At 46.7% G+C, this 21,190-nt stretch overlaps 1 protein-coding gene across 2 annotated transcripts; it reads right to left on the bottom strand.

Annotated features, from left to right (window-relative positions):
• Nucleotides 1-1,179: 1,179 nt before the first annotated feature.
• On the bottom strand, nt 1,180-9,922 carry LOC119341467 (cadmium/zinc-transporting ATPase HMA2-like). 2 transcript variants are annotated; one of them, XM_037613337.1, is made up of 11 exons: nt 9,652-9,922; nt 9,223-9,490; nt 8,129-8,395; nt 5,394-5,491; nt 4,591-4,846; nt 4,361-4,498; nt 3,930-4,257; nt 3,632-3,834; nt 3,198-3,397; nt 2,782-3,075; nt 2,409-2,674 (listed from the first exon to the last, which is right to left on the bottom strand). In XM_037613337.1, the coding sequence occupies exons 2-11, from the start codon at nt 9,419-9,421 to the stop codon at nt 2,555-2,557; spliced, it is 2,103 nt and encodes a 700-aa protein (XP_037469234.1). In that variant the 5' UTR covers nt 9,422-9,490; nt 9,652-9,922; the 3' UTR covers nt 2,409-2,554. The 2 variants fall into 2 exon arrangements, with proteins under 2 accessions (XP_037469233.1, XP_037469234.1); XM_037613336.1 differs by having other exon boundaries at nt 1,180-3,075; nt 9,652-9,903.
• Nucleotides 9,923-21,190: the final 11,268 nt, after the last annotated feature.

The following is a 21,190-nucleotide window of genomic DNA, read 5'->3' as shown; positions in this document are numbered from 1 at the left end:
TCTAAGTATGGCTGTTCAGTGCTGACATATCACCACTGGCGGGAAGCTGTTACCCGAAGCAACTGGTTCGTGATGGGTCACCAGGGAGTGGACAAATGACTCGTCACTGGCTGGTCGGCTAGTGGCTTGTCAGTGTTTACTTACTTGAATAGCCCTCCCAGACTCATCACTAACCGGTCATGGCCGGCCCGTCAGTGATGAACGCTACCACTGACGGGCCGCCTTGAGCCGTCATTGTTGAAGAGATTTGCAGGACTGGCGATTTGTAGTAGGGAGTCACCAACATGATGATCAGATAGCAGATAGCAGCAATATCCACCATGAAGGAAAAAGTAAAACCAGGAAAAGGCTTGCCAAATAGGGGAAGGGCAGCAGCAGCTGGCATCCAGAAGACCAGAACAACTTCAACAGAACCCCAAACCACCCTAACAGCGAGGCAGGTAAAAAAAAGAGATGTCTAGCAGTTTCAGTTCGATCATTGCCAGTCCAATTCGGCTTATGCATATTTTCTCTAGTAAGCATCGAGTCTTTAGAGGCATTTTCGTACGCCAGATCCATCTATAATGAGATCCTGCAGCATCTATACATAGACGGAGAAAAAGAAGGGGAAAAAATGCTACTGATACTTGGACTTAGACAGTAGTGAGTAGTGTCAGGTTCATCAGGAAAATTCCTGGAAGTAGAATGATAAAAAATTAATGCCATTCAATTATTCCAATAGTCATCAGGAAAATTCCTGGAAGTCAAGTGATCGACAATCAACGCCATTCCATAATTCCAATAGCCACCAGGAAAATTCCTGGAAGTCAAATGATCAACGATTAAGGCCATTCCCTTATTCCACTGGTCATCAGGAAAATTCCTGGAAGGCAAATGATCAGCAATGCCATTCCATACCATATTGTTTCAATAGTCATCAGGAAAATTCCTCGAAGACAAGAGCGCCATTCCTCTGTTCCAACAGTTCAGCTCAAGGTGACGCCTGAAAGGGATGTTCGGGCTGCAATTCATGCGACCTGTAATGGTACATTTTTGTTTTTGACAAATGTCAGAATGCACATGAATTTTTCGAAGAAACTTTCCTAGTAGCAAAATCTACATCCGTAAATTTAAGAAAGGATTTGAACTTATGCATGCAGGTTTTCATAAGTTGCTACAACTGCACAACTGCAGTTCACATCCTTAAAAGGATTACTGCCTTAGTTCAGAGCGAAACACTGAAACCACATTAAAGGGATACAGCATTTCATAACTTGACCAAAATAAGCCAACTTAGTTGAAGTTTTCCATCAACAAAAGTCAAGCATGATTACAACTTGGTACTCTGATAAGGAAACCTAATAAGAAGTTATAAACTGATCTCTACACCAGCTTCTTCCAATTATTGCTGAAGCACACTGATACTATGAACAAACACTCTCTCTTTGCACCTTCTCAAATTCTTCGGCAACAAGGAGAAAACCAGAGCAGCATATCATCTCAGAATGACGCCTGCTTCATGAAAATTAAGACTTCTACACCCATTTCTTCAGCAGCTAAGCAAGCGAAACCAGATCAAATATCTATCATCAGCCATGGGAACCTAGCTATATATGCCGACCAGGCGACTTCAGCGGTCGCTGTTTCCTTCTAGATAATGGGAGCTTTACTCGCTTCGGTTATCTTACCAACATAACATATATACTTTCCATCCTACTCTACTATGATCTCAGGTAGTTTCAACATGCTGTGGCTGCAGCAGCTGCGCGCCCTAGTCCTGCAACACCTGCGGACTATTCCGGTACGACCAACCGGCCAGCTTGAACAAACTTCTTTGCCCTTGCTTTCACATCCCTTGCTGCTCACCGTACTGTGACAGTTTCCCCTGCTGCAATCTGTCGGAGCCGGGACGTGATCCTTGACCTTCAGGTGATGCCCACACGCTTCCTCTTTGTGCTCTTTGATGCACTGGATCTCCTGCTCATGGTGATCAGGCAATGCGCTCTCGATAGATATCGACAGCTCTGGAACTGGATCAGCCGCACTGTCGTCATGCTTATGGCCATGGCAGGAATGCGCATCTGCGACATGCACTGTTTGCTCTTCATCACAGCAATGATGCTCATGGTTCTGGTCGTGGCAAGCATGCTCAGTGGCACAAAGCAAGCTGATTGGTTCTTCACAGTGCTTGTGATCATGGCAATCATGCTCATCGGCAGAATGTGAACTGTTGGGTTCTTGGTGGTGGTTATGTTCATGGTCATGGCAATCATGCTTGTTCGCAGTGGGGTGAGGGTTGCAGATGTTGTGGGTATGGGCATGACCATGGGAAACATGCTTGCTTGTGACCATCTGGCTGCTCGTCTCTTTGCAGTGGCTATGGCCATGTCCATGATCATGGCAGCCATGCTTGTCTGTGGAATGCAGGTTGCTCGGCTCTTTGTGGTGGTCATGCTCATGGTGATGATCATGGCAGCCATGCTTGCCTGTGGAATGCAGGTTGCTAGGCTCTTTGTGGTGATCATGCTCATGGTGATGATCATGGCAAGAAGAATGCTTACCTGCAGATACATGCTCATGGTGGTGACCATCGGAGCAGTGGTGGGAAGTACCATGCCCATGCTTCCTTGAGTGAGAAGAAGCACAGGATTTCTTCGCCACCTTTCCACTGCCTTTCTCCCTCAGTAGCAGCATGCTGTACATGATCACCAACAAGCATGTGCCAACATCAGCAAGGACTGCTGCCCAAATAAGCGGATGCCCTGCAAACGCAAGTGCAACAATTGCAAGCTTCGTAGTCACCGAGAAGACAATGTTCACGACGATGGTCCGGTGTGTCCTCCTGGCCAGCTTGATTGCCTTTGGGATCCTGCGGATGTCATTCGACATCAGAGTAATGTGACTCGTCTCCATTGCGACAGCTGAACCGGACACGCCCATGGAGACTCCAACATCAGCCTTAGCCAATGCCGGGGCATCATTCATGCCGTCGCCAATCATCAGTGTAGGGCCATCTCCTGCCTTCAGTTCATCTACAATTCTCACTTTGTCTTCAGGCAGAAGTTCAGAGTGAACCTCAGCCAGGATGTTCCCCAGCTGCCACAAAAGGTAAAGAAACAGCAAAATCAGAAGGTGTTGCATTTGTATCCACTAGAGAAAGGAAAATACAAAACAATAAGATCCACCTATTCTCCAGAAGAAAAAGAAGAAATCATTACCTGGTTCTGTGCATATGTGGCAGCGGCAGTACTATCGCCAGTAAGCATCACTGACTTGATGCCCAGTGATCTCAACTCCTTGATGGCCTCGGCTGCCCCAGTTCGGCAAGAATCCGAGAGGCTGAATACCCCAATCAATTCCTTGTTGCAGGCCACATATCCGATGGTAACTCCTTTCATGTGTTCTACTATGTCCGGAACTAGAACAAAAAAAGTTGCACATGATCAGTTAACAGCTCAAGATTTCAACAGAAAACTGTGTTTCGATTGAACAAAATAGAAGAATGAAGCAAAATATCCTGCAAATAGCGCTAATTTCAGTAACTTCATGCATGGGTAGGTTTATCTCTTACTAAACAGAAAGTTCAATGGTAAATAGCAAAAGAATGTTGCCAACATTGAATATGTAAATGCTGAGTTCAGATTTCACCAACCTGTTTGACACGATGCCCTTGCCAAGATCCTTTTGTTCCCAACATATACGCCCTCTCCATCAATTTCACCGTAAATCCCCTCGCCAGGATAGATTTGAAACTCAGCAACATTTTCTGATTTTGGCTCTACAGAGTTTGATTGAGCATAACCAACAAGAGCAGATGCCATTGGGTGGCTCGACCTGCTCTCGATGCTTGAAACCCTGCAACAATCATGAAATTAAAATACTACAGGAAGATCGAAGCACATAATGTCTTTGAAGAACTTTGAACATTCTGATATGGAAGCCACACTCACCAGTAAACAAGTTGTTGCTTCGAAACACGCTCACCAACTGTCTGAAACTCCTCGACAGAGAACTCTCCCCTAGTGATTGTACCAGTCTTGTCGAAGGCAGCAACTTTGATACTGGCCAAGGACTCAAGGACATCCCCTCCTTTGATGAGGAGCCCCGTCCTCGCGGCCCTCAGTAGCGCGCAGAAGGTTGCCACGGGTGTGGACAGCACCAGAGCGCATGGACAGGCACTCACCAGGAGAACTAGGGCCAGTTCAAACCAGTGTCTTAGGTTGCGTGCTTTGACACACACAGGGATCACTGCCACTGCGGCAGACATGAAAATAACAGCTGCGAGGTGCAACCAAAGATCACAGTAAGTAAAACAAATCCGATCCGAAATTGTCCATGACTTAATTTTCGCTACAGGCATAGTCTCTTCCATCTGGCTTACCGGGTGTGTAGTACTTGGCGCAAGTGTCGATCAACCTCTGCGTACTGGATCGACTGTTTTGGGCTTCTTCAACGAGCCTTGCCATTTTGGCCACCGCAGAGTTGTCGGCCATAGCAGTTGTCCTCACAGAAATGTAACCTGACAGATCACCAATATAGAATCAGTGATCAGAGGTGCATTTTAAGCATCGCGGTAAATGTCGATTCCAGTGGCAATGTAGTATGTATTACCATCTATGTTGAGCGTGCCAGCCCAGACCTGGGAGTCTGTCTGCTTGGACACTGGGAAGGATTCCCCAGTGAGGGTGCTCTCGTCGACCTCACTCCGTCCATCAACAACAACACCGTCGATCGGCACGACTTCCCCTGCCTTGACAGCTATTACTGTATTGATCTTCACATCCTGGGTAGCAACCACCTGCCCAGTCTCCGCTAGAACCGCATTTTGTGGTGCCATGCTCATTAGTGACGACATGCCAGCAGTGGCCTGCATGTCAAAAGAGTATTTAATCAGATTTTTTCAGGGACAAAGTAGTGCAAAAAAAAAAAACTATTGCCAATTTAGACATAGTTAATGATTTCTGTTGCTTTTTTAGAAGACATTACTTTTAGTGGTTGCCTTCAGCTCATCATCTTACCAAAATTATTGGCGTGGCTTTCACTAATCATGTTTTACACCTAGATATGAGTGTATATGCATGTTTGAGTCCACTAGATATAAAGTTCATTAGTCTATTGGATGATAATTGAAAGCTGATGTTATGCTAAAAAGGTGATACAATCAGCGAAACGGGCTGGCTCTATTCCAACCTACTACGTACGCCTAGAATGGCAGACCAAAATATGTTCACACGTCTATCAGTGGGGCTAGTGCACATCAAAATCAACATGCCTTGTTATGCTGCATCAGCATGAATATGTGCTCCTAGCCGTGCCTTGTCGAAAAAAAAAAACTACCTTTCCTGGTAAGTGGGATCATGAGAGGACCTCACAGCTCTGATCTCTTAGGTGAAAGGAATTTGTGGACAACATACCTTGCCGCAGGCCCTGGTCTCGAGCCATTCGGCTATGGTGAAGAGGAAGACAATGAACCCGGCCTCAGAATAGTCCTTGAGAGCTATGGCCCCAGCAACTGCAAACAAAGCAAGTAAAACAAGTGAGCCATTGGCTATTCAATTGCCACCATCCATTTCCTGCCAAAATTGCCACAATTTATGGGACGGCAGAGCACCTAAAAGGAAATGGCTGTAAATATGTGACGATGACAAGATACCGTTCCTCCAAGACGAGTAGATTAAGCCAACAAGTCAGTGCCAACAGGTATATAGTTTTTTACGGAAAGTGGTGATTATATATACACACAGACTACAAGTTCCCTAGATACAACTTTCCTTTTATATTACCACTGCAAATAGAAACTGACACCTACTCTCATAATTAAGTCTCCATCAAAAGATCTGAGATGCTGACACATTTTTATCTGCTGATCTGAACAGAAATTTTGTTTTCTAGCATAGTATTATAGAATACATAAACAAATATAAATTCTGACCAAAGTTCCTATGCTGATCCTTTCATGAATCTGAGCAATCTTGACAGCACAAAAATCAGAACGCTAGAAAGACCGATTTGAGCAAAGTGTTGCTTATTCTAAGTGGAATCCGATACCCTATCTGAGATGCGACATCGCCACATGGAGAGGGAAGGAAGCAGATTTTTGTCCATTTGGCATAAACCTTAGCATCAGAGCAAACCTATCCCTTTGGTGCAGTTCAAAGTGGGGGGGGTCCCTACAGGAACAACACCAAGGGGAAAGTTTCAGCAAGTGAGACATAAGCTTTTAGTAGTATCTTTCCAGAGCCTGTTTTCCCACTAGGCTAAGCACCCACCATGCATACTGGTGCAAGGAAGCAACCTGTATTGACCCCAGTTTCCTGGGTGACTTTTTTGCCTTTTTTTCAGCGATGTTTAACACCTAACAACATCATCAGTACTTCCAATGATTCAGTCTGTGGTTTTTCGTTAATTAACTAGGCAACTCTCTCCTGCTTAATTAATCGATGAGGCAAAGTTTTTGCCTCCGTTTAAAAAAAAATGTTTCCCTGGAGTGGTAGCGGGTGTTGAGCGTATACGAAGCGACAGAAGATAGGGACATAAAATTTCTTCTAGAACAAGGCCCTGATTGGCATGGCGGTGGACTTATAAAATTACTCATGTCTTCCTCTCTTTTGAATTTTTGATGTGGTAACCAGTTCAAAGCATTTTTTAATTCAGATGTATAAACAAAATCTTACCAGGAGTGGTAAGGATTCCTCTGCCAAACTAGCAGATTCTGCACGAGTTAAACACATCGCGTTCGCGCACCACAACTACCTAGGCAATTTATTTATTCTTTTAGAAAATGGATGAGCTTTATTTTTTTTGCAACTAGGCTATTTGGGGTGTGTGTGTGTGTGTGTGTGTGTGGTGGGGGGAGGGGGGGACCCAAAGATTCATGAGAGTAAGGATACACCATAACTGCATGAATCTAACAGGAAAAAGGCAAGCCCAGTGACATGAAACATATGTTGTGTGTGTGTGTGCAGGCTACAGATCACATGCTGAGTTTACAGAAAGTGGTGATTATATACACACAAAATTATGACTGTGAATAGAAACTTGGACCCCTCCTCTCATAATTGAGTCCATCAAAAGATTTGAGACGCTGGCACATTTTGATCTGCTGGTCTGAACAGACAATTTGTTTTCTAGCAATAGTAGTGGGGAAAGAAAAACTCTGTTCAAGTTCCTTTCATGAAACTGAGGTATCTTGACAGCCAGAACTCTAGAGAGACCGAGCAAAGTTTGCTCATTCAAAGTGGAATCTGGGATGCGACATCGCCACATGGGGAGGAAAGGAAGTGGATTTCTGTCCATTCAGCATAAAACACTAGCATCGCAACAACCTAGCGTTTTGGCTACAGGAACACCACCACCAATCTAGATGTGCCATAGACAGACTCGATCCAGAACTCCCAGGGGGGTTCTGGATGGGTTTCTGGGAAGTTTCAGCAAGCGAGACATCGCAAGCTCTGAGTATCTTTCCAGAGCCTGTTTTGGTTCTGCTCTCCCACAATAGCCAGCTAAGCACCCACCATGCATGCTGGCACTGGTGCAAGGAAGCAACCTGCCTTGACCGTAGTTTCCTGGGCGACTCTTATTTTCGGCATATTGGCACCACTGCTAACAACAACACCATCAGTTGTTCCAGTGATTCGGGTCTTTGGTTGAATGTGTTCTCCCCCGATCCAAAGTGCTAGCGATCGTTGCGTCAGCGTCGTCTACGAAGGTAAGATAACGACACGAATTTTCTAGGATTTTTCCATGTAGTAACTACTAGTTCAAAGATTTTTTGTTAACTCAGATGTAAAAAGCAAAAAAAACTTGCCAGAATTAGCAAGGATTCCTCTGCCTAACTAGATTCGGCACGAGCCAAGCACGGCACCTTATGCTCTGCACCTAGCATGGCTTTTTTTTGTTTATTTATTTTTAGAAAATGGATGAGCTTTTATTTCACTTGGCTTCCTCTGCAAGTAGCCAGGCTAAGTGGGGTGACCCAAAGATTCATGAATTTAAGGATATATACAACATGACTGCATAATATTAATATTAATCGCATGCTATGAATCTAGACAGAAAAAAAAGGCAAGCCCAGTCACGTGAAACACATGCTCATCAGAATGAACATCAGCATCAGAATGGTTCAGAAGGTGGCAAGCGTTGGCCTTACCTGCGATGAGCATGAGTATGTTGACGTCCATGGTGCGCCGCCGGAGCGCGGCGACGCTCCTGAGCACGATGGGCGGCAGGCCGGCAGCCGCCCCCGCCACGGCGAACCACTTGAGCGGCCGCCAGAAGTGCTCGAAGAGCGAGACGACGAGAAGGACCCCGCAGACGAGCACGTACGGGCTGGGCCATTTGTTGGACACCTTGCTCTGCCCGGCGCCGCCGTAGGCCCGCACCGACGCCTCCAGCCTCGCCCCGTTCAGCGCCCTGACTGCAGGATTGGATGTTTTTGTTTTGATACAGTTCAGAACTTGCAGTTTCAGATAATATATTTATTGAATAAATAATGGTTAGGTAAACACTTGTGAAATCCATACTGTAATAATAATCAGATTTTTTTTTGTGAACCAACACATTTGGCAAAAAACTAGACTAAAAATCAGTACAAAAACCAAGGACTTGACCAGAACGGAAAGCGCATAAGAAATTCAGAGAGAAGAAAGGTCGTTTAGAAAAGAACTAGTGACTTTGCGTGATCCTTCACGAGGTTCGATATGTTCTCCCGTCGCTGCAACTGCAAGTAAACAAAGTTCGGGTACGATTTCTTTTTTAAAGTCCAAACCCCGTACCCCAGAACTCCGGCGACGGTGAAGTTGGTTCACGTCGGCGGTCGGCCAGTTTTAAAATCCAGAACCATCCGGCCCAGGGCCGTCGTCATCGGAATTTATGAGGCGGCAGGCAGCACGTTACTGCTACCAGAAAGGCCGGATTAGTTTTTCAGTTTTTATTATCCGGTTGCAACGGCGACTCCGGTCTGCTCTGCTCCAGTTGTCCGAAGTCCAGCGACTCCAGCCCCCGGCGAGTCAAAATCCAATTAAAAACCACGGATTACAGGGAAAAGTTAGTGATGAAGGGCGAAAGCCGGCGGTTTTCACCGGAGCCCACGGAGTAACGGCGACACAAACGAGGAACTAGACGTCTGACATGCAAGGAAGACGACAGTTGGATGACCGGGTCACGAGGGCCCGCCGGCCGGGATGGCGGAGGGATCTCGGGGGAAAGCGGGAGGGGGTTGCATGCGTGTGCGCGTGTGCTTACCGATCTGGGCCGTGGAGATTGCGGCGGCGTCGTGGAGGACGATGACGGTCCGGGAGGGCACGACGACGGTGACCTTGTGCACGCCGGCGAGCGGCTCGAGCAGCTTCTCCACTAGCGGCACCTCCGACGGGCAGCAGATGCCCAGCACGTCGAAGTAGCTCTTCTCCAGCTTGCCCGCCGGCGCCGCCGAGTCCCCCATCGCTCCCTCTCCGTACACTTGTTCGCTCCCAGTCCCACTTCTTTGCGCGCCTCTCTCACCTCCCTCTGCCTGCGCGCGACACGGCAGCAAGAAGAGTTAGAGGAGCGGAGCAGAGCAATCTTGGCGTGCGGTGTTGGTGATGTATGTATGGTGGTAGGTTCGGAGGCGCTTCTAGAAATTTAATATCCCTGGATTCCGCGCGCCCGCCATTAACTGGCCAGCCCACCTACCTCGCGACGGCGGGAAGCGCGGAGCGGAAGAAGAAGAAGGAGACGAGGAGGATGGTGGTGATGCAGAGGCAGAGGAGGGGAGCGGGTATATAACGCGGAGCGGAGCAGGAAACGGTGCGGGCAGGCGTAGGACGGGGAGAAGGACGCGCACTGGGATTCCGGGGGAGCCTACCAGCAGTGCCCAGTCCACTGGGATTCCTGGGGAGTACAACACGGATTGGACGGAGGGATGGGGAGGGAGAGGCGTGATGAACTGCGGTTAGGGGTGCGTGCGTGCGTGATCCCGGCCGGAAAGCCGAGGGAGACGGCTTATGGGGAAGGGAAGGGAAGGGAAGGGAAGGTTTGGTTCGGAGGCCCGGGTTGATTAACCGCCTCGCCCGCCTCATGTAAACGCAAGCCTCCCCCGTGGCTACATCAACCGCCTCGTCCTTTTAGTTTCCGTTTGGACCACGCCTAGTTTTAAGCCTGTCTTTTTCTGCACTATATCTTCTTCTCTACAGGGAGGACCCTTCCAAGTGTTTCTTTTAGAATGCCAAAGTTACCCAATAAATGTACTCCCTCCATCCCAAAATAAGTGTCTTAAGCTTAATACAAGTTTGTACTAGAGCTAATACAAAGTTGAGACACTTATTTTAGGACGGAGGGAGTAGTTTTAAATATTTTGAGACGTTTGGGCTAAAATGAAAGCCCACTCTATGGCAGTACAACTAGCACCAGAAACAATAAAAATTGCATTCAGATCCGTAGATCATCTAGCGATGGCTACATATGCTGAAGCGAGCAAAAGGCACGCCCACCATCATCGCCCCTCCCTCGTCGGGGCCGGGCAAAACTTGTTATAGTAGACAGTCGGAAAGTCATCGTGCTAAGGCCCCAGACCAACGCACTAGAATAGCAACCGCCATCGATGAAGAGTAGCGTAGATCGGAAGGATCTAACCTGAAGACACACGAACGTAGATGAACGGTGACCAGATCCGAGCAAATCTATTGAAGACAGATCTGTGGAGACAAATATCCACATGCCCACCGACGATGCTAGACGCACCACCGACACGAAGTCTGGGCGGGGAGAACTTTATTCCGTCTTTAGAGACCTGCTGCCGCCTCGCCTTGCTGAGCAGGACACAAACCCTAGCAAAACTCAAATAAACGTCTAAAAGCTGAGCACTCCCGCTGGCAAGAGCTAGGGCCGCTATGCCCCCGTGGCACTAAGGCCATCAGAGATGAGACGGACCGACGGTGACGCCAGCGGGAGGCGGAGGAACCCTAAAGTTTTCTTGAAGAGGAGACGTGAGAGACACATATACATACCCTCATTTGTATGAATACATGCATGCACGTACATCTTACCCCTACGAGTGCCTCCGAGAAAATGAGCCGGCATCATATCTTGAGATTGACGAAGTCACCACAGGCGTCTCATAGTCGATGAAAACATCTCCGCCTAGTGAATGAACATTGCCGGAAAGCTTGAAATAAATGTAGTAAAATGCAAGCACCAGTGCCAACAAGTCTAGGTCTTGAACCCTAATGAGTTGGTTCGATCATAAGACATCTAATCATTTAAACTACGCTAAACTTTTGTGGTATTTCTTTTGTAGGGAATTAACAAACCCTTAGGCACCTGACCTTATAAGATAAAAAAAAACTATTTGCAACGTGTATTCTTAGGTAAATGCCGACCAATCAACTTCATAATGCTGCAAAATACGATGGTACTTGGTAAACGGTGATAATTCGTGCCTATATCTTTCAAAATTGTGTTGTATTAAAAATACTCTGCATCTAATCCAAACACCGAATAAAGTTGAAGAACTATGCAAGATTGAACTTAAAGCTACGCATATCTTTATTACTAGTAGCGAAAGAGCCCGTTGAGGGAGTCCTGGATTAAGGGGTCCTCGGACAGCCGGACTATATACTTTAGCCGGACTGTTGGATTAAGGGGTCCTCGGACAGCCTGGAGAAGGCTCACCTTCCCACGACTATCATCTACTCGAAGAGACCCTTGGAGCTCCTTCACATGGATCTCTTTGGGCCTCCATTCTTTGATAGTCTTGGGGGTAGAAAGTATTGCTTGGTGATAGTTGATGATTACTCAAGGTACACTTGGGTATATTTCTTCAAGAGGAAGAGTGAAACTCAACAAACTGTCATCGACTTTGCAAATGAAGCTCAAAGTCAACACGAAGCAAAGATCTTGACAATAAGAAGTGACAACAGCATCGAGTTCAAGAACTACACCTTGGATGAGTTTCTTAGTGATGAGGGGATCAAGCATCAATATTCTGCACCGTACACCCCTCAACAAAATGGTGTAGCGGAGAGGAAGAGCCGGACGTTGATGGATGCGACAAGGACCATGATGGCGGAGTGCAAGTCTCCTTATAAATTTTGGGCCGAAGCCATCAACACCGTGTGTCATGCATCCAATCGGCTCTATCTCCGCAAAGGCTTGAACAAGACTCCATATGGAATACTCACCGGTAACAAGCCCAACCTCAAGTACTTATGGGTGTTTGGTTGTAAGTGTTTCATTCTCAAGGAAGGTGTTCGTTTGTCTAAATTTGAGGCTAGAGCTCATGAGGGCATATTTGTTGGTTATGCTACAAACTCCCATGCTTACCGTGTCCTCAACAAGTCCACGGGACTCATTGAGGAGACGTGCAACGTGGAGTTTCACGAGAATAATGGCTCCCAAGTGGAGCAAAGTGGTACTTGTGATGTAGGTGATGAAATTCCTCCCCAAGACATAAGAAGAATGGGTGTTGGTCATATCCTACCCATTGAGGAACCCCTTGTGGCCGAAGGAGAAGGACAATGCTCCACTCAAGTGGAGCCATCACCGACCCAAGACCCACACGCTTCCAAAGAACAAAGTGAAGGCCCTCAACCTCGTGAACAAGACCAAGGGCAAGATCAACCTCAAGATGGTGGTGAGCCACCAAGTGATGCCCAAGGTCGAGTTCTCCCTTCCGAGCAAGTTCAAGATCAAGAGCAAGCTTAAGATCAAGATCAAGCTCAAGACGGCGCTCAAGATGATCAAGTTTCCGCTCCTCCTTTCATACTTGAGGAGGAATTAGAGCGTCGTGCCACTAAGATTGCTTCCAAGCTCACAACCAAAGGTCATCTCATGAAGAATGTGATTGTAAGCCTAAGAAAGGGGGTAAGCACTCGTAGACAATTAGCAAACTATTGTGAACATCACGCGTTTGTTTCTTGTGTCGAACCCCAAAAGGTCTATGCGGCGCTCGAGGATCCGGATTGGCTCAATGCCATGCAAGAAGAACTCAACAACTTCGAGCACAACCAAGTGTTGAGATTGGTGCCAAGGCCAACGGGGAATCATAACATCATTGGAACCAAGTGGATATTCAATAACAAGCAAGATGCTCATGGGATCATTGTTCGCAACAAGGCTCGCTTGGTGGCACAAGGCTACTCCCAAGTCGAGGGTATCGACTAAGGTGAAACCTTTGCTCCCGTTGCTCACCTTGAATCTATTCGTTTGTTGATTGCTTATGCTTCTCATCATAATTTCAAGTTGCAACAAATGGATGTTAAGAGTGCTTTTCTTAATGGTCCTATTAATGAGTTGGTGTATGCCAAACAACCCCCGGGGTTCGAGGACCCCTATTTCTCCGATCATGTGTACCAACTCGACAAGGCACTCTATGGCCTTAAACAAGCCCCACATGCGTGGTATAAGCACCTTACCGAGTTGTTGCAAGATCGTGGGTTTGAAATTGGGAAAATCAACCCCCACTCTTTTTACTAAGAAGGTCAAAGTGGAGTTGTTTGTATGCCAACTATATGTTGATGATATTATCTTTGGTTCCCCTAACAAATCTTTCAATGAGGAATTTGCCGCTCTCATGACCTCAAAGTTCAAGATGTCTATGATGGGAGAGTTGAAGTTCTTTCTCGGGTTCGAAATCAAGCAAAGAAGAGAAGGAACCTTCATCAACCAAGCCAAATACACTCAAGACATGCTCAAGAGATTCAAGCTAAGTGATGTCAAGCCAGCTTCCACTCCAATGCCCATCAAATGCAAACTTTACATTGATCCCAATGGTAAAGCGGTGGATCAAAAGGTATATTGCTCCATGATTGGATCCTTGCTTTACCTTTGTGCATCTAGACCAAATATCATGTTGAGTGTCGGAATTTGTGCATGTTTTCAAGCCGCACCTAAGGAAAGCCACTTTTTGGCGGTCAAGCGAATCTTTCGATATTTGGCTCATACCCCAAACTTTGGCTTATGGTACCCAAGAGGAGCCAACTTTGATCTTTTGGGATATTCACACTCAGATTGGGAGGGAGACAACGTGGATAGGAAGTCCACTTCCGGAGGGTGCCAATTTCTTGGTTGCTCTTTGGTGAGTTGGTCTTCTAAGAAGCAAAGTTGTGTGTCTCTCTCGTCCACCGAGGCAGAGTATGTGGCTGCCGGTAGTTTTCGTGCTCAACTTCTATGGATGAGGCAAACTTTGAAGGATTACAGTGTCACTTGTGACGAAGTGCCTCTTTGGTGTGACAATGAAAGTGCCATCAAGATCTCTCTCAACCCGGTGCAACACTTCAAGATGAACGATATTGAGATTCGGTATCACTTCATCCGGGATCACATTAGGCGAGGGGAGATCAAGCTCAAGTATGTCAACACTCATGATAACCTTGCAGATATTTTCACGAAGCCCTTGGATGAAGCTAGATTTCATGAGTTAAGGCATGAGCTAAATATCATTGATTCGAGCACTGTAGCTTGAACCCTTGCACACCCCACCATACTCAACTTGATATCTTGTTTAGGTGTAGGCATGGACATAGGGGGAGTGTTGTTCTCTCAATGAACTCTCCCTCCCCCATTATGCATAAATTGATCAACTCTTTCACATTAGCCATTTTTATGGTACTTGTGCTTCAAAGACGAGTTTTGGTCATGGGCCCAAGGATAATTCTTCGCGGTGATATACCAATTGACTCATACATAGGTGGCTCCGGCCACCGCCCTCTCTTCTTGGGAGTTTTGGTTTTTTGTGTTGGCCGTTGTTGTCATTTGCCCTTGTTTGAGCCGTGTTTGTGTGTGTGTTGTCTCGCGTGCTAGCTCTTGGTGTGTCCGGTCATGTGAAGTTTGCGTTGCAAAGCCCGTTTTCTTCTCTCGTTTGCAAAACATGCATTTCCTTGGGTCTACGGTACTACCGTGGCTAGCCACGGTACTACTGCGGGAGCTGTGCACCGTACTACCACAACCAGCACATCAGTAATTTTTTACTGCCGTTGGTCGAGCGGTACTACCGCCTGGCATGCGGTACTTCCACCCGGGCGGTACTACCGCAATGAGGCGCGGTACTACCGCGTAGTCGTGAGCGCGTGGGGGTTAAGAGCGAGCCGGGGGAGTTCTAACTCCCCCATACCCATTCATCTCCTATTCCCCATGCCACGTCTCTCTCTCCTGCCCAAGAACGGGGCCGAAGAACCTCGCCGGATCTCCATCTCTGGCTGCTCTCCTCGGATTCCGACCGGTGGGATCTTCCCCACCTCACCCTCTTGCCATGGACCAAGGTTTTTCCTCAAGTCCCTCTCTTTTTGTTCCGTTCTTGTGCTTCTAGGTCTTGGGGAGATGCATGTGTTGTTCATGAGATTTTTGGCTAAATCTATGCAAGAGGGATTTGTAGGAGAGTGGTAGTGCAGTAAGCATGCTATTGGGATTGACACAATAGTCCAGTTTGATCAACGGTAGTACCGATCTAGTTTTGCGGTTGTTCTAGATCCAGATCCGCGGCTTATGTGGCGTTTTGTATCCGTGCGGTACTACCGCTCCTCTTGGAACGGTACTACCGCATCCACACTCATAATCTGCTCCACGCGGTACTACTGCTCCGTTGGAGCGGTACTACCGCTCGGAGCGCGGAAGTAAAAAATTACTTCTGCTCCGGGCGCGGTACTACCATGCCACCCCGGCACGGTACTACCACGGTTGGAGCGAATGTAATTTTTTACATCTGTATGCCGGCCCAGTACTACCGTAGAGGCAAATTTTGCCGTTTTATCATTCCAAATCTCTTGCTTATTGGTTTCTTTTGGCTTTGGCCTTGGTATTTGCATTGATCCTTCTCGTTTTCTTGCATGTTCTAGTGGTGTGTGTCTAGGTGGTGGCTCCGGTTCCAATGTCCGTTGGTCGAATCCGGTCCGTGACACGGGCTTGAAGCGCCTGCGCAACCAAGATGAAGCTCCAAAAGGCTCCAATGCCTCCCAACGCAGAACCAAGCACACCGCCACCAAGCTCAAGGATCCCACAATGGGCATGGATGAGATACCTCTGGCTGAGTTTATCACTCGAAGGAAGATCAACCCCGATGTGAATCCTCGTGCAAATTTTAGAGGGAATGATCTGTTCTGGACCAAGCAGCAGAATCTTATCTATCTGGATGTGATCAAGGCTAAGCAGAACATCTACGTGGACGTGCACTAGATTGACATGAACCATATTAGGCAGGAGAAGCACCGTGACTATTTTGGTGAGGCTTTGGACCTAGTGGAGCAGTTTTGCATTGAGCACATGCTCACCTTTCACATGGACTTTGACCCCGAGATTGTGGCTCACTTCTTCGGTCCGGTCCATTTCCATTTTGATGAGGCACGGACCATGACCTAGATGACCAATGGATAGCAAATGACTGCTAAGTCGAAGGACTTCATGGATTTGCTTCAGGTTCCCGATAAGGGGCTCGACACGCCCATTGGAGTTCGCCCTCATGCCAATCCTGAGTCAGCCAACAAGAACAAGCTGCAACCCTACTTTGTTGAGAAAACGCTTCCCAGTAAGAAGAAGGTGTGGGTGCTGAACTCTTTCCTTGAAATCATGCATCAGATCTTCCGCAACACCCTCTTTCCGCGCATCGGTGACAAGGACAAGGTGCATGCCTATCTTGTGGATATGATGCTCATGTGTGAGGAGGCGCGTCATTCTCAGACGCAACCACTTGATGTCTCACATATCATGTGGTGCGAGCTATAGTTTGCGGTGTTCAACCGTAAGGTGCCCATTACCTGTTCCACTTGATCTCCAAGACCTGGGAGAAGCTCTTTCCCGATGATGAGTCTGTTGCCTCCGGCTGGATTCGTCATGAGCCCGTCAAGCTCCGCATCAAGAGCCAATGGGCTAACACCACTACCAGTGCAGAGGCAGAGGCTTCCAAGATGGATGTGGATGAGGATGAGATCGAGGAGGAGGAAGCGGATGAGTACAACTCTGATGGATACATTCCTCCCTCCATTGAGCCCTCATGGGCTAAGAAGCTAAAGACCAAGATGAAGAAGCTGTTCTGCATGCAGGCGCAGGGGCAGTACAAGTCCTATGTTGCCTCCAAGGAGAGTCGCCAGCGCGATAAGAGGATATTGAGGACCTTTGGCGGTATTGTGACCAGTGGCTCTGAGGAAGTCATCACTCCGGAGAATGCCTGGCTAGCCTACCAGGGGTATCAGTGGACGGAGTCAGAGGAGGAGACCATTCCCACTGTCGAGACCGATGAAGAGTCGTTCTCAGCCTAAGCTACCACCTGTGTCATAGGTGTCCTCTCTGCCTTTTTGGTGTCTCGATGCCAAAGGGGGAGAGAGTGTAGGATTTGCGCGTCTTGTGTCATGTGTTTAGCCTTATCACTTTGCTTTCGGTCTGTTGAACCTCGTTTGCTTTCATTTGCTTTGGTTTGGTTTGTGCTCGTAAGACCAAGTTATCTATCATATGGTGTAAGACATATGCACTCTATCTTATTGTCTTAGTTTCTTAAGTCATTCGTGAGCCTATGCTATCTTGTGCCCTTCTCGTTATGCTCACTCTCGTTATCTTACCTACTTACTTAGTGTTAGTTATATTGTTACAAGTGATGTCTTGGCTATAAAATATAGGGAGAGGGTTGATCCTAGTATGTGTGCCGTGCAGTCCAAAGCACTTCTCTAGAGTGCACACATCTAGGGGGAGCCCATCTATATTTTATAGATGGTGGGTTTGCCGTTGTTTCATTTTTATCATTATATGCAAATCCAGTTTTGTCATCAATCCACCAAAAAGGGGGAGATTGTAAGGGCATATTATCCGTTAGTAGTTTTCGTGATTGATGACAATGTGTTTGCGAACTAATCGTGTGCTTTGAGCGTTTCAGATATATCATGTCTAAACACAAGACGATTCAATGCCCCTCGAAGACTATTGAAGATGACGTTTCTCTATGTTTCTTTTCGGTGGATTTGAGTCGTAGAAAAGTCGTACTATTAAGAGGGCGTCCGCGTTGGGAAGGTTTGGGTGGAATCTCACGTACACGTCTGTTCCTTTGTGCACCCCCTTTCCTTTGGCTCTCTGGAGCTTCCTCTGTCTCTCCGTGTCTCTGCAAAATGAAGAACTCCTAATGTTGTTGTACTGAGGCTGGCGGTAGTACTGCTCTCCAGAGCGGTACTACCGCAGGCCCTTGTGGTAGTACCAGGCTCAGGCACGGTAGTACGTAGGCGCCCACGGTAGTACCGTGAGCTCTGGCCAGGCGCTGCTGCGCGAGCGGTAGTAGGGGCGGATGTAAATTTTTTCATCCGCGCCCCACGTGGTAGTACCGTGCCTTGGCGCAGTAGTACCATGGGCTCTGGCTAGGCACAACTGCATGAGCGGAAGTAGGGGCGGATGTAATTTTTTACATCCGCGCCCCTGCACGGTAGTACCGCTCCTGGTGTGCGGTAGTACCGTGTCGGATTTTTGCATAGATAAATACTCATCGGTTGTAGTCACGGATGCAATTTTTTATATCCGTGCCTACTTTGCCTGGACTATTCCTGCCTTGTGGTAGTATCGCAAGGGGGCGCGGTAGTATCGCGCCAGCGGTTCTACCGCCCCCTGTCGTAGCACATCAGGACGAGTCCAGTCCCTGCCACGCCCACGATAGTATTGTGGCCTGCCGCGGTAGTACCGCTCCTGTGGTGCGGTAGTACCGCGTGTCGCGGGCTGAGTTGGTGGGTAATGGTTGGAATTGTCCCTTGACTATAAAAGGGGTGTCTTCTTCCCCGAGTTTACCACCTCTTCCCTCTCTAAGCTCCATTGATGCTCTAAGCTCCATTTTCGCCCGATCTCTCTCCCTAGCCAATCAAACTTGTTGATTCTCTAGGGATTGTTTGAAAAGGCCCTGATCTACACTTCCACCAAGAGAAATTTTATTCCTCCCACTAATCCCTTGCGGATCTTGTTACTCTTGGGGTATTTGAGCACCCTAGACGGTTGAGGTCACCACAGAGCCATAGTCCATTGTGGTGAAGCTTCGTGGTGTCATTGGGAGCCTCCAATTAAGTTGTGGAGATTGCCCCAACCTTGTTTGTAAAGGTTCGGTCGCCGCCTCCAAGGGCACCAATAGTGGAATCACGGCATCTCACATTGTGTGAGGGCGTGAGGAGAGTACGGTGGCCCTAGTGATTTCTTGGGGAGCATTGTGCCTCCACACTGCTCCAACAAAGACGTACTTCCCCTCAAAAGGAAGGAACTTCAGTAACACATCCTCGTCTCCTTCGGTTCCGCTTTTGGTTATCTCTCACCTTTACTTGTGCAAGTTATATTGTGTTATATCGTTTGCTTGCTTGTGTGCTTCTTGTTGTTACATCATATAGGTTGCTCACCTAGTTGCACATCTAGACAACCTACTTTGATGCAAAGTTTAATTTGGTAAAGAAAAGATAAAAATTGTTAGTTGCCTATTCACCCCCCTCTAGTCAACTATATCGATCCTTTCAGCTGGTTAATTCACATAAAACACAAGTATTTTTTTGGTAAAAGAGACAATGTATAGACAAAAGCAATAGTCCATTTATTAGTAGGTATAGATTGTAACAGGTTGTCATGGTTGGCTCTCCGCCACCTTGGACAAATATGGAAGTAAATAATACATAATTAATGCATATTGATAATGGATAAAGGAATAGGAGTTTTTTTAGGAAAGGACCTAGATCTATTATAAAGATTCATCAAAAGTATAAAGCACCTCAAACATACTAGAAATTATATCCACGTCCCTAGACCACCATAAGACCATTGTCACTGCCATAATGGGTTGTTATCACCGTTTCCACACCGAAGCTGACATGACATTATTGATGACAATTGGAAAGTCCTCGTGCAGGTGCCTCGAAGCCATAGTCATTGACGTTGAATCCTTGAATAGATCCAAAGAACCCGACATCAAATCTCGTCATCATGTATGCAGGGCAAAAAACCCTAACCTCGTCCTGTGGGGAGGTGTTAGAAATCTACGTTAGAGCTCCACCTAATATTCCTGAATAGACAAACTCAAGCGGGGTCGGTGCCTAGAAGATCGACTCAAAGATGAAACACCACCATCCCTACGAGCACCGCCCTTGCAAGAAGTAAATTCTAACTATCTACTAGACGGAGCCGAGGCACCAGGATTCCACTCCCTGCCTCGGGCCACCAGAGCGGTAGGAAGCATCAAATCGAGGGGGGGCGGGGTGGTGCCATGGCACCCCCTCCAAAATCGCAAAATAATTTTTTACTTTGTACTTTACACTGAATACATGATGATTTAATGCAATTTTGAGATTATTTATTGAGATTATGACAATGCGTAGATCAAAATTAATATTTGTAGTGTAATTTTTCACAAATTTTGTACTATGGCGCCCCCAAGATCGAAACTCTAGGTCCACCACTGGCGGTAGGCATAGGGGATGCAATACACAGGCTCGCCCAGGGAGATCGAGGGGAGGAAGGCTTCACTATATTTGCTTTGCAAGAGTGGAAAGAAAGAGTCATGCTTAAATAAATAACGGGATAATCAGTGATAATTTTTATAACGTACAAATAAGAGAGAAAATAATTTTTAATTACTACTCCCTTCGTTCACAAATATAAAATGTTTCTCCTAAATTGGATGTATATAAACAGGTACTTCCTCCATTCCCAAATATTTGTCTTTCTAGAGATTTCAACAAGTGATTACATACAAAGCAAAATGAGTGAATCTACACTCTAAAATATGTCTATATACATCTGTATGTTGTAGTTCGTTTGAAAATTCGAGAAAGACAAATATTTGGGAACAGGAAGAGTATTAATGAATTTGTTAACTCATTTCAATCCGTATATAATTTATATTAAAATATCCAAAATATATTATATTTGTGAATGGAGAGAGCATGCGATAATAGGTGAAAGAATATTGAGGATAGCTGATGTTAATTATAAAACTTCAGTTTCCTAGCTAGCAAACTCCAGTGCTTTGCATCCTAGGGAGGCGGCCAACCACTGGAATGGCCACAACAGCAGGATCAGATCTTGTGCTTGCTCGCGAATCAATTTGTGGTTGGATGGTTAGAGGGACTGTGGTATGCCCAGCCCATCAGGGTTCAAGTCCTGGTGCTCGCATTTATTCCTGGATTTATTTTAGGATTTTCGAAACATCGACGATGAGGTGCCTACGGTGACTTCGTAAATTTCAAGATGATATGCCGACTCAGTCTTTCGGAGGTGCTTATAGGGCTAGGGTATGCGTGTG

Source organism: Triticum dicoccoides, chromosome 7B (genome assembly GCF_002162155.2).
Source record: "Triticum dicoccoides isolate Atlit2015 ecotype Zavitan chromosome 7B, WEW_v2.0, whole genome shotgun sequence".
Classification (NCBI taxonomy): Eukaryota; Viridiplantae; Streptophyta; class Magnoliopsida; order Poales; family Poaceae; genus Triticum; species Triticum dicoccoides.
Note: the sequence above shows the minus strand (reverse complement) of the source record. Positions and strands in the feature narration are given on the sequence as shown.

Coding starts and splice junctions, on each gene's coding strand:
- LOC119341467 (XM_037613336.1), bottom strand. CDS start 9,421: ATGGGGGACTCGGCGGCGCCGGCGGGCAAGCTGGAGAAGAGCTACTTC. Junction 5,492..8,128: donor CATACTCATGCTCATCGCAG/GTAAGGCCAACG, acceptor CTTTGTTTGCAG/TTGCTGGGGCCATAGCTCTC. Junction 3,398..3,631: donor AAGGGCATCGTGTCAAACAG/GTTGGTGAAATC, acceptor TTTTTGTTCTAG/TTCCGGACATAGTAGAACAC.